General features: G+C 42.8%; 1 protein-coding gene across 1 annotated transcript in view; it reads left to right on the top strand.

The window, feature by feature from the left end:
* NIPSNAP2 (nipsnap homolog 2) overlaps positions 1–9,921 on the top strand; it is a 35,386-nt gene extending 25,465 nt beyond the window's left edge. The window contains exons 9-10 of the mRNA XM_037153097.2: positions 5,456–5,539; positions 8,766–9,921. Of these exons, the coding sequence (XP_037008992.1) occupies positions 5,456–5,539; positions 8,766–8,830 (149 nt within the window). The 3' untranslated portion in view covers positions 8,831–9,921. The remainder of the gene's footprint in view (positions 1–5,455; positions 5,540–8,765) is intronic.
* Positions 9,922–13,101: the final 3,180 nt, after the last annotated feature.

Below are 13,101 nucleotides of genomic sequence, written 5' to 3'. Positions count from 1 at the left end.
CAGAGGCAGCATCGTCCTAGCTGAGATTTGACCTAAGCGGAAGAGTTTTCAATTGTAGTTTGGAAACAGATCTTTAATGAATGTGTCCTATGTTTCTGCCTTTTAAGAATATGCTAAATCTCCTGGCTGGTGTAGCTCAGTGGATTGAGCACGGGCCTGCGAACTAAGGGATCACAGTTCGATTCCCAGTCAGGGCACATGCCTGGGTTGCAGGCCAGGTCCCCAGTGGGCGCCACGTGAGAGGCGACCACACATTGATGTTTTTCTCCCTTTCTCCTTCCCTTCCCCTTTAAAAATAAATGAATAAAAATCTTTAAATAAATATTAAAAATAATCAGTTAAAAGAATGTGCTAAATCTAGTTTAACCTTTATGGACTTGAGTGAGGGGTGAAGTAGTTTTTATTTTTTAAGTAGCATACAGTCCGCGCAGAGGCTATAAACCGAAAAGTCAGGCCTCTTCCCTCCCTCCCCTTCCTCTGAGCCCAGAGAGGCCCCTTCCTCTGAGGGCGGCTCCTGCTCACCCTCCCACACACAGTCCGCGCAGGGACGTGATGGGTCGGGATCAGCTTGTGCTTTGGCTCCTGGGAGGAGGTCAAGCCACTCACACTCTCTGTTCACATCAGCGCCTACAGCGTGTCTGGATAGGGACTCCCGGTTGAAGGAGTCTGGAATTGCACACCGGCAGGCACTGGGGCGTGAGTGGCAGAACAGGGCAGAGCCCTTAACTCTGCCCGTGGGAAGACTGAGGCTTCACGGAGCAGCAGCAAGATGAGAAGTCCCGCAGGATCCTGCTCCGCGCAGAGGTGCGGAAGCCAGGAACGGCCTGGTGTTTTAGCCTCCGAGGGTGGCCAGGTTGCAGCACCTGCACCTTTCATCAGGCTGTGCCCTTCTCCCCCTCCCTGTGTAGTCCCCAGTCAGTGTCCCAGGTGTCCACTCCCCACCTCCTGTTTTACACAAAAAAGTACTGAGATAGGCAGAGGCGAATTCTCAATCGCCAGTTTTTAAAACATACCCTCACTTTTCCACATTTTTTAAGATAGCAAAAAAACAGTATTTATCAAACACGTCTAGTGTGTTGGTTATTTTATACATCATTTCCTTTAACGCTTAGACCCACCCACCACAAGTGAGATACTTGTAATTCATAGACGGTGCCGTAGAGAATCAAGCAGAACCCACAGCTGTTCTGTAGCTGAGCCAGGCTCAGACCTCGCTGTCTGCCTCAGAGCACTCGACGCCACACCCCCTTCCCCTCCTCCAGGCCGGGCTGCCTCCGGCTGCTCCACCACCTCCCTGTCTGTGGCCTCCTCCCCTCAGTGTGTGAACGTACTCAACTGCCCGCCGTCTTTCTCCTCAAACCCAAATGTCAGTGGATGAACACATAAGTGTGGTATGTACATGTAATAGAACATTAATCAACCATAAAAAAGGAATGAAATTCCAGTACATGCTACGTCATGGATGAACCTTGAAAACATACTAAGTGCAATAAGCCAGGCACAAAAGGGCAAACGTTGTGTGACTGCACTCGTGTGAGGTACCTAGAACAGGCAAGGTCACAGAGACAGATTGTAGACTCGAGGTCAGGGGCGCGGTGCAGTGGGGAGTCGTGGTTCAGCTTACATTGGAGTTAGCGAGGTGCATGGTAATGATGGTGGCACAATGTGAGTACACTTAATGCTACTAAATTATACATTTAAAATGGTTAAAATAGTAAATTTTATGTATACTATACCACAATAGAAACATTTAAATTAAGAAAACAGAAAAGGCCTCCCCAACCCTGGTTCCCTACGAGCGTCAGCCTGACCTCAGTGAGAACACTGCTGCTTCTCACGTGTTACCCGTGTTTTTTGCCAGGTGGTAAGAGGTCAGAAGTTTCTTTTTCCTTTTCTTTCTCAGCATCTTTGGAATGTTCATTTATATTTGGTTACTAGTAAAGGGAAATTTTGTCTTTACCATTAAACTGGCAGACTTACAAAGAGTAGATCTTTCTCATAGGGAGAAGGAACTCCCGAGGGGAGAATGTGTAGTCCCCAAACAGACACTAGAACTGAAGCAGGGAGCCCTGCGTGGTCGTCCGGTCTGACCGATACCCACATACTGTCGAGATGCCCGGGAGAAGTAAGTAGCCGGAAGGTTGGGATTCAGAAACCAAGGCACCCAGAGGAGGTATCTGTGGATTCTACCACGTGACACCAAGGACATGGATGCCGTTGACCATGTTCTCCCCTCCACCTGGAGCACCTTTCTCTTCCATTCCTGCATGTTGATGCTTCCTCTTCAGTCTTCGAGGCCCACCTGGTGCAATCACACCTTCCCAGCTTCCCACACCGGGCAGCTCTCCCAGGCTCCTCTCTTCTTGGGCTCGGCTCTCGGGGACACCACAGTGCTCAGCGGGGATCGACTCTCCTTTTACTAACCTTTGTTTTCCACCGCACTGAACACAGTCTCACCCAGATCTTCGTGGTGTTTTATAAGTATTGAGCAAAATCAAACCTAATATTGCTTACCTATAGTCTGACAGTTTCTGGTTATGAGTTTAGTATGTTACTGAAGAAGTTCACTAGGTTTCTAATGTATGTCTTGGACCCACTGGACTGGAAAACTTAACAGCAGATTATTTTTCAGAGTGCATTGTTTTGCTTCTCCCACAAGGCCTAACATAATTTTGCTCAGAATAACCAGCTCACAGTTATCCCAGCTTTCTACTAAATTCCCAAAGTAGTCTCTCAGAGAGATGAGCAGCTGAATCAATATTTAATGGGCGTACTAGTGGACTGTAGGGCATTATGTTTGGCTTAAGTCAGGGGTGTCCAACCTTTTGGTGTCTTAGGCCACATATTAAATGCACAAACCCTAACAAAAACTGATGAGCAAAAAAAAGGTACGTGCATGATTTTTGTGGTATCTGCCACCACAGAGAAGCAAAAAAGTCCTCACATAATAACCCTAATTATGCAGCAGCCCTTTTGACAATCTTTAGAATCATCAAGCAAGTCCCAAGTTTGTGATCACTAATATAGAAAATGTACATATCTAAATAATAAAATATCACAGATTTTAAAAAAATATTTTTATCATAAAAGCAAAAGAAACGAGGACAACATAAAAACTAGTGGGATGTTTGACAATGAATTTGAGAAACTAGTGCATCTATCTGGTTTGTTAGAAGCAGTTGCAATTCTCAGGGAGTTTTCAAGGTGTCATCAGATATTTTGGTTCAAATTTTACTTCAATGTGTTCATTCTTGAAAATAGTTGCTTGCAAATGTAGGGGCTGCCACATGACGACGTGAATAAGGCATGATTGTGAAGCAAGGGGTGTTTGTCTCTGGGAAGACAGGACCTATATAAAGTGCAGTAAAGAGACACGATCAAATTTTTCTTTAAGTTGAATGTCAGCTTGCAGCTCTGTGCATTCCATTTGAAAATTGACAGGTAACATATTTATGTCAACTGACAATGGAGTCGCAGATATAGCAAAATGTTGATTATTTTCCCGGAAATCTTGAAATCTGTTCTCAAATTCTTGTATCAAATCAAAAAGCAAAGCTACATATTTATCACTGTTCACAGGACTGTTTAGCAGCCAACATGTCGAAATGCATAAAATTGTTTGCCTTAATTTGAGCTTGCTGTAATTTCAGATTCGTTTAGAGCACTGTTGTGGTTTGAAACATGCGCTTGTTTAACTCATTTAAAGGTGAGGTTAAATACACTAAAAATGCTAAATCTGTAAGCCAGTTTTCATCATGAAGTTCTGGCACAAAAATGTTTTTTGATACCATAAGCAACTTGATAATATGTAACAAATCATAAAATCTTTTCAACATTTGGCCTCGACTTAGCCATCTTACTTCCAAAAAGTAAATGTCTCCATAGTCAGCATCAGTGCTTTTAAGAAATTCCTGGAATTGGCAATGATTCAATTGCCAATTGAATAGAGGCCAATTGAATCCCTTGGCCTCTATGAAATTCACAGTCTTGATTATGATTTTCATGATATTGTCCATGAAGCTTTTAAAGCTTTTGTGTATTCATTTTCTTGATGTACTGTGCGAAGATACTTCATCAAAGGTGTTTTGGGTGGCAATTGCATCGACTTCTATTAATCTTACAAATCCCTCTCTTTTACCTACCATTGCCAAGGAACAATCGGTAACTATACCAGATATATGGACAGTGAGCAAAGAAAATCGCTTTAACGTATTTTTTACTGTTTCATATAAATCTCTTGATTTAGTTGTGTATTTCAGTGGCACTGAAGAAGCCATTTCTTTAGTGACATTATATTCGGCATCAAAACCTCTAACAAAAATAGCAAGTTGAGCCGTATCTGTAGCATCAGTGCTATCACCCATCACCAAAGCATACAACTTAAAATTAGCAGCTTTGCTCTCCAAACTTCTCTTGATAGATTTTCCAGTTTCTTCAGTTTGCCTGGCTATACTCTGGTGAGAAACTGATTTTAAAAATATCCCCCTATTTTTCAGGGCAAATTATATGTGCCACACTTTCTATACATTGCTTAATAAACTCACCATCAGTAAATGGTTTGGGGTTGTTGTTTTTTTTTGCTATTAAATGTGCTACCACATAACTAGCTTTTACAGTGTTGTAACTTTCTGAAAAAACTTTGTTGAGAAGACAGACCTATTTTCAGTTCTGGTATTTTGTCCTTATGATGCAGTCCTTCATATGCATTGAATTTGGCAGCATGCTTTTGCATATAATATCTTTTCAAATTATAGTCTTTGAAAACTTGCACAAATTTTGCCTTGACAAAAAAGTAGTCATCTGTCTACTTTTCACTGAACAATCTTCCTTCATCCATAATTTTTCTTTTGGGGGGGTTCTTTTTTCCTTTGAGACATTGTAGAAGCCATACTGGGATTAAAAATAATAATAGATAAGGGACTTTATTTACTTTGATTATGAAAATCAATTGACAGGAAAATAGGAAGCAAGGTTCGGGCTCTTCCACAGCCCTCTCGGCTGCCCTGCAGGGCAAGGGGGAGGGATGATTGTAAAGAGTGGCAGGCGATGTGTGAGGTGCCACCAAGGTGTGGAAGTACCTTTAATAATCAAATAAGAAAGCTTATCTGACTTCTAAATACCATTAAACACCTAATGTTGCAATGACAGGTTTAAATATTACTGATAATTGCTGCCTCACTAAGTCACCACGAGCACATGTAACGTCTGATGGTGTCAATTCTGCTGCCTGCCCTTGGAAGATGACACACTGGAATCCACACACTGCCGTAAAACTGAAACCATACGTGTGTACAAATAGAGGATACATACATTTATTTTACATGACATTACAACATGTAATCACAAAAAATCTGCTAATGTTTTAAGTAACTTTATCATTTTGTGTTAAGCTACGTGGGCCATGGGTTGGACATCCCCGGTTCAAGTCTTATTTCTCCTGTGTGGTTATTTTTAGCTTACAAGGACCTTCAGACAAGGGAAGACATACGGAATGCAGCATGGCATAAACACGGCTGGGAAGAGCTGGTGTATTATACAGGTACTATTTTAACAGGCATAGATGTTTTGTTTTTCTCATCTTACTATTTTGGGGTCTTTCACCTTGAAGCTCATATTGATTTTTTAAAAAATAGTATGTTGTGCTTTTTGTAAATATATTTTATTGATTATGCTATTACAGCTGTCCCATTCCTCCCCTTTATTCCCCTCCACCCTTTACACCCTTTCCCACCCACATTCCCCCACTTTAGTTCATGTCCATGTGTCTTAAGTTCTTTATCTTTTACATTTCCCATACTATTCTTACCCTCCCCCTGTCTATTTTCTACCTACCATCTATGCTACTTATTCTCTGTACATTTTCCCCCTTCTCCTCCTCCCATTCCCTTGTTGCTAACCCTCCATGTGATCTTCATTTCTGTGGTTCTGTTCCTGTTCTAGTTGTTTGTTTAGTTGGTTTTTGTTTTAAGTGTGGTTGTTAGTAATTGTGAGTTTGCTGTTATTTTACTATACATGTTTTTTATCTTCTTTTTCTTAAATAAGATAAAGAAGATATTTCTTATTTATTATTTCTTATTTCTTATTTCTTATTTCTATATTTCTTATAGAAATATTTCTATATTTCTTATTTTCTTAAATAAGAAAAAGAAGATAAAACATTTCATATAATAAGGGCTTGGTGATGATGAACTCCTTGAACTTGACCTTATCTGAGAAGCATTTTATCTGCCCTTCCATTCTAAATGAAAACTTTGCTGGATAGAGTAATCTTGGATGTAGGTCCTTGTCTTTTATGAATTGGAATACTTCTTTCCAGCTCCTTCTTGCCTGTAAGGTCTCTTTTGAGAAATCAGCTGACAGTCTGATGGGAACTCCTTTGTAGGTGACTGTCCCCTTATCTCTTGCTGCTCGTAGAATTCTCTCCTTCATTTTAATCTTGACTAATGTAATGATGATGTGCCTGGGTATGTTCCTCCTTGGGTCCAACTTCTCTGAGCTTCCTGGACTTCCTGGAAGTCTATTTCCTTTGCCAGAATGGGGAAGTTCTCCTTTATTATTTGTTCAAATAAGGTTTCCACTCGTGGCTGTTTCTCTTCCCCTTCTGGTACCCCTATAATTCGGATGTTGGAACGTTTAAAGATGTCCTGGAGGTTCCTAAGCCTCTCCTCATTTTTTTAAATTCTTGTTTCTTCTTTTCTGTTTGGTCACGTTTTTTCTTTTTTCTGGTCCACTCCCTTGGTTTGAGTCCCAGTTTCCTTTCCATCACTATTGGTATCCTGTGCATTTCCCTTCATTTCAATTATTGTAGCCTTCATTTTTTCATGTAATTTGTGACCAAAATCAACCAATTCTGTGAGCATCCTGATCACTAGTGCTTTTAACTGTGCATCTGATAGGTTGGCTATTTCTTGGTCGCTTAGGTGTATTTTTTCTGGAGCTTTGATCTCTTCTTCTGCTTCGGCCATTTTTTGTTTGGTCTGGCCGTGCCTGTTACATATGAGGGGCAGAGCCTTAGATGTTCATCAGGGCAGGGCAATCCAGTTGCTGGATTGTGACGCTGTATGTGGAGGCAGGGTCTGAGGGGGAACAATGGTGCTTGCTCTGTTCTTGGTCCGACCTCAGTCCCCTCTGCCGCTTCCCCGAGCAAACTGGGCCCTTCTGGTGCTGGTTCCCAGGTGGGTGGGCTTGTGTGCATTCTAGGACCCTGTGGGTCTCTCCAACGAAGTATCCTATGAGGCTGGGAATCTCTCCCTGCATGTCCACCCCCACAGGTGGTTTCAGTCGGTGTTTTGAGGCTTTATTTCCCGGGCCTGAGACCCTGGGCTGCGTGCATGGTCTGTCTTGCTCCCCAGTTATCTGTGTGCAAATGTGGGACCGCCACCTAGTCAGCCAGCCACCTTGGGTGCAGTGCCTCACATCACAGTCTCCCCCTTACTGGGTCTGCCCATTGCCACCCTGTGCCTGGGATTTTCTAGCCGCAGTGGCCCTGTGCGCCCAGGGTTCACCTGCTGCCATGTTGCATGCCCGGGCAGCCTGCGTGCCCAGTGTCACCGCTTCTCGTGCGGCAACCTCTCTCTGCTCAGCTGCCTGACTCCGCCCCAGGTCTGGGTGAATGTGTCTGTTTCAGCTCCTTGGCTGTCTGACTTCCATACAGTTCAATTCTCTGTCAGTTCTGGTTGTTATTTTGTTTCTAAATTTTTGTTGTCCTTATTTTGGTTGTGCAAGGAGGCACAATGTGTCTACCTACGGCTCCATCTTGGCTGGAAGTAAAAATAGTATGTTGCTCTTGATGGTGAATGGTAAGGTTAGGGGGAAGAGAGAGTCAGATTCTCCTTTAATAATTATATGACTCTTTCCAATAGAGAAGAATACTCATTCTTCTGTGTATGTTGTCTGGTACAGTGTTCAGACCCTTGCATGTGTGATTTTACGTCATTACTTTTTTTGTACATTTCTACATTGTCTGAAAATTTGTAACATTTTTTCTAAGCTTTCCCTTTCCCATCAAAATTGTTCATTCACAAAAAATTATAAAACAGCAATTAAATAGTAATTTTGAAAATTAATTTGATATTTATATTTTCTACACATATGTGTTTGCATATACAGGTATACTTGTACATGCATGTATACCCCCATGCATATATGCTATGAAATCACAGGTGCTTCATTATTGTAAGAGAACTAATGGGGCTGAATAGAACCCAGTGACACTGGGACAGGTGATCAGTGCCAGCATGTTGCGTGCCTGCTATATGTAATCCCATGTACTACCAAGAAAATCAAAGAGTGATTTGTTGTAGAAAATACGTATTTTAGTTCAAAAAGTCACGTGACTGTATGTGACTTTGCTGCTTATTCTTACACTTTCATCAGCTTTCGGAGGCATGTTTTACTCTGTGGTGAGTTTTACAGTACGGTGTGGGAATAGTCAAATGCGGTCTTACTTGGATTTTTATAAATCTATTTTACTTCAAAGAACCTTTTGAGAAAGCACTATCCTTCTCATAATACGGATTTGCCCAATTTCCTGCAGATGAAACACATCTCCAGACAGAATCTGTTACAACTTTAACATCTTAGAGAGTGCTAGCTGATCTGTCATTATCGTATTTCTGACCCTGAGGTCAGTCCTGTATTTTCCAATATTCTGTGATTTCAAGCAGCACAACTTCCAACTATGCTCAGCAACCTGTCGATTCGTGTGTATTGACCGTCATCTGCTTAGAAAAGAACAAGCACAGTAATCTTGCTCCTGTTTTCAGTTCCACTTATTCAGGAAATGGAATCCAGAATCATGATCCCACTGAAGACCTCGCCCCTCCAGTAAAGCTGCCGACTTTAGATGTGCCTACATAGATTTCTGTGACAAGTATTTGTCATGAATTAATTTTAATTGTATATCAAGTGAAAAACGCTGAAATGTAAACTGCTGTACATAGCTTATGAGAGACCTCTTTTCTTTAAAATTTACATAATTCTAAGAAAGGAAACTGCTACAGTTTGACTGATTGTAACAGTGCTCCGCAGTCCTCCTGGAAACCTCCCTGTGTTTGTCCAATGTCCTTACAGTACTGACCCCCCTCCCAGCCTCCAGGGAAAGAGAGCCCGAACTAAAATTCGAATCATCTCTAAATAAGAATCTAATCATGGAAAAAAGTCATTTCTTTTAAAAAGGCAAATCTGTCTTATAACTACAGATTTTTAGACAAATTTCTTGTATCAGGAAGCAACACAAATTTTGTCATGTTTCTCTGGCAGTGGTTTTGAGTCTCAGACTAGGGACAAATTATGAGGGAACCTAATGCCTAAGTACATTCTAATGCACTCTCATTTTCGGTCATTGAGCGCAGTAAACGTGTCGTTGCTAAGCTGGTCGTGGCTGCCAAGGTGATTTACTCAGTGATTCGGTCCTCACATGGGGTTGTTGCAGTATCTCCATGTGAGAGGGGGAGATGGCTTGAACCTGTGTATCATATGTGATTTTAAAATGAACACCTTAAATAGCACTAATTTTTATTTGTAGTATTTTTCTATTACAAAACAAGCACTAGAAAAAGAGGTTTTATTTTGTAAACAATCATTCACGATCTCAGGCATTCTCTATTAATATTCTGGTAAGCGCACAGCAGATACTTCCACGATCGTGCATGAGGGGTGTGTGTGTTGACATTTAAATTGGCATAAAGCTGTATACTTGTCTAGCTCTGTTTGATTTCGTTTTTTAATATAGTGTGCCAGTTTTGTGAATGTAACCATGTAGAAGTCCTCTTGAAATGAAAAATTGTCTCACTCTCAAATTAAATAATTTATGTGTAACAAAGTGTGAATAAATCTCATATCAAATTTCAAACTTTTACATGTGAATGGTTTTCTCTAAGAACCTATGAAAGTCAATAAAATTCTCTGACTTTTCACATATTACATGTTCATGGTCTTTTTTTATGACCTTGTGCTGAGAAAGAATGACCCTCTCGCTCTTGAAAAAGAGCTCGTCCCAGTTCAGTGGGCTTATATGGGTCTGTAGAGTCAAATACTGAATAAACTTGTCGGCAGCTCCCTTTGGCGGTTTGGTGGGGTGTCCTGGGGAACAAGTATTCCCGTCCCAGAGCCAGCAGCATGGCGTCTGGGGGCTTGGGGCTGCCCACAGAAGAACAGGCTTTTTCAGGTCCAGACTCTCTCCTTGACAAAGTATTTGCCCTCTTTGAGTTCCTTAATCTGTAAAATGAGGCAGTCGAACACCATATTTAAGCTTCCTTTGGCTCAGAATTTCTGTAACTGGCTCTCGGTGCCATTGCGGGGAGTAGGAGAGGAGGAACCAGGAAGGGAGGGTGAGAAACCGCCAGGGAGACAGGAAGAGACGAGAAGGTCGGGTGTCATGGAAGCCAAGTTTAGAAAGCCCATCAAGGATGAGGTCACCCGTGGCAAATGCTGCCGCAAGGTTGGCTTGGATGAAGTCCAAAAACTGATCATTAATTTAGCAACATACTGACTTTTGACAGAATCATTCTATTAAGCTAATTTATCAAATTAGCACTTTATTTTAGCACTTCCTGCCCACTCTTTTTATTAAACCCCTATAGTAAAATAAATTGTATTATTTGCCCCACTATTAATTTTCATTGGCAATATTTAAAACTTCCAATCTCATTTTCCATTCATTGGGTATAAGCCTGGTGAATATTACTGATATAAATCAACTCATTGTTAATTATCATTCATGTGATATCAGCCCTACTACTTTTTTATTAAGGTTTTATTTCTTTTCAGAGAGAGAAGGGAAGCAGAGAGGGAGAGAAACACCGATTGGTTGCCTCCCACACAACTGGGGACCTGGCCTGCAGCCCAGGCGGGTGCCCTGTCTGGGAACTGAACAGGCCATGTTTTGGTTCACACGCTGGAACTCAGTCCACCGAGCCACACCATCCAGGGCATCCCTGCTACTTTTTAAAAGCCCTCGCAGAACCACACTTTGCTCCAAACTAGCACTTGACAGACCTGCTTCTTTTCGCTTCTTCTCACAAGTGCCTAAGAGAGATTCTTTTTCAGTTCTACATGATACTTTTTTCCTAAATTTATATTTTGGGTTTCTGGCTGAGACATAGATGTTCAATGATATGTTTGATGAATCAATAGAAAGAATGAGGGAGGATGTGAAAGGAGAGAGGGTGAGAGGGAAGGAAGGGATAGAAACTGTGCAGACTGTCAGTCCTAGTTAGAAAATAGCCCTGACCAGCTTGCAGGTTCGATTCCTGGTCGGGGCACGTAGCTAGGTTGCAAGTGTGTGCAGGGGGTATGTGGGAGGCAACCAGTCCATGTTTCTCTCTCACACCGATGTTAAGTGTTCATTTATTCCTTGGATGAGGATTAAACAAATAAAATTTAACCACAAAAACAATTTTTGTAATCAAAAGGAAGACAATAAACATATAGAATTACATTCTGAATTGGAAGCAGGAAATTACCGAACGATCCTCTAACTAGTACTAAAACTCACTTTTCCCAGTGTTCAGTGACCATTATAAAGAGACTTCAACTTTTTGCAATAAAGGCCTTCCATCCTAGGAAGTAAAATGTTATCTACTTATTAATATACATTAACACCGGTGATCAGAATGTTAGTAAGTAGCAGCTTAGGGCGAAACCTCCTGCCTCTAATAAATGAACTCTCCAGTAACGCAGGGGAAGAAGACTGTGGCATCACTGGCCTGTGTCCCAGCTCTGAATGTGACTCCGTAGCACTCATTCATTTTTGTGAGCTTGGTTCCCATCTGTTAAAAAGAGGACAGTGGTATCTATTCTGCCGACCTCGGGGTGGTGAGGTTCACGAGGAAACATAAACACACCTTGGAAAATGTGCAAGTCAGCAATGTGACTTGCGGTCAGGTCATTCCCCAAGTTTTCTGAACCTGATCACGAAGACCCTGAGCGTCACAGATGCAGAAGTCATCATGCCTGTGCCACCACTGAGGCCGACCACCTGAATCCCTGGCCACAACCCTGCCCCAGATCTAGAATCCTGTGCCCTGCACTGGGGGTGGCAGCCGGGTGGGACTCCCTGGGTGTCATGGAGAAACATTTGTCTCCAAGTAGAAGAGAGAGACAGAAGAATCATAACAGCAGTCAAACCCGAAGAGATGGGGGTGGGAGTAGGGGATGATGGCCATGGGTTTGCCTTGTTGTTTGAGCACATGAAAGTTTTGAGGGACTCGTTTCAGCTTAATTTCCATTCTTCACACCCCCTGCTCTTACCCTCTTTAGTTTACATAAGCAGTGTTGATAGCAGGAAAAATGGCCTCAAGGACAGGAAGCCATGTAACACTGCCCCCTCTTTCTGAGCCCCCTGCTGGTGGAACCACGCCCATGACTCCTGGGAGGGCCACCCTGTGGCTCTTCCCCAGGAGCCCAGAACTGGAAAAGCGTGAAAGAGGTGAGTGCAGCTATTGCTCCACTTCAAACCGACCCCTCCAACACAACAAAGAAGGAACTGTGAGTGCTTTTGTGCAGCTTGCTGAGAGAGAGCTGGGGAGCCTGTGGGCCAGAGGAGGGGGTGGGTAGTTGGCCTAAAGGGTTTTATATTGGTATCACAACTTCTCAGCAGATCAGACTCCTTGGAGCCAAATTCCATGTGCACCTCCTGTTCAGGCTGCTGCCCTGTGGATGGCAGGCTGGGACAGGCCAACAGCTTCTCAGGCCTCTGGCTCCGGAGGAAGGCTTGCTTCAGCTCATGCACATTGGCGATGGCAAAGGCCCAGGCTGCTCGCAGCACCCTTCGAAGACCTGGCCTGCCCGGTCCTGCCCAGAGCACAAAACTGCGTCTAGGAGAGCTGCCAGGAAGCATTCACAGTTAGGGAACAACTGCCGCCTTGTTGGTGATCTCATTTAAATGTTGCCAAACCTACTTCACATCTCTCCCACAGAAATTCTGGTTGTTGTTTTTTTCAAAAGAATCATTTATTTTTAGAGAGAGGAGAAGGGAGGGAGAAAGAGAGGGAGAGAAACATCAATGTGTGGTTGCCTCTCACGTGGCGCCCGCTGGGGACCTGGCCTGCAACCCAGGCATGTGCCCTGACTGGGAATCGAACCAGCGACACTTGGGTT

Source organism: Artibeus jamaicensis, unplaced genomic scaffold (genome assembly GCF_021234435.1).
Source record: "Artibeus jamaicensis isolate MK-2021 breed Jamaican fruit bat unplaced genomic scaffold, CSHL_Jam_final contig_729, whole genome shotgun sequence".
Classification (NCBI taxonomy): domain Eukaryota; kingdom Metazoa; phylum Chordata; class Mammalia; order Chiroptera; family Phyllostomidae; genus Artibeus; species Artibeus jamaicensis.
This window is presented reverse-complemented; position numbering and strand designations above follow the sequence as displayed.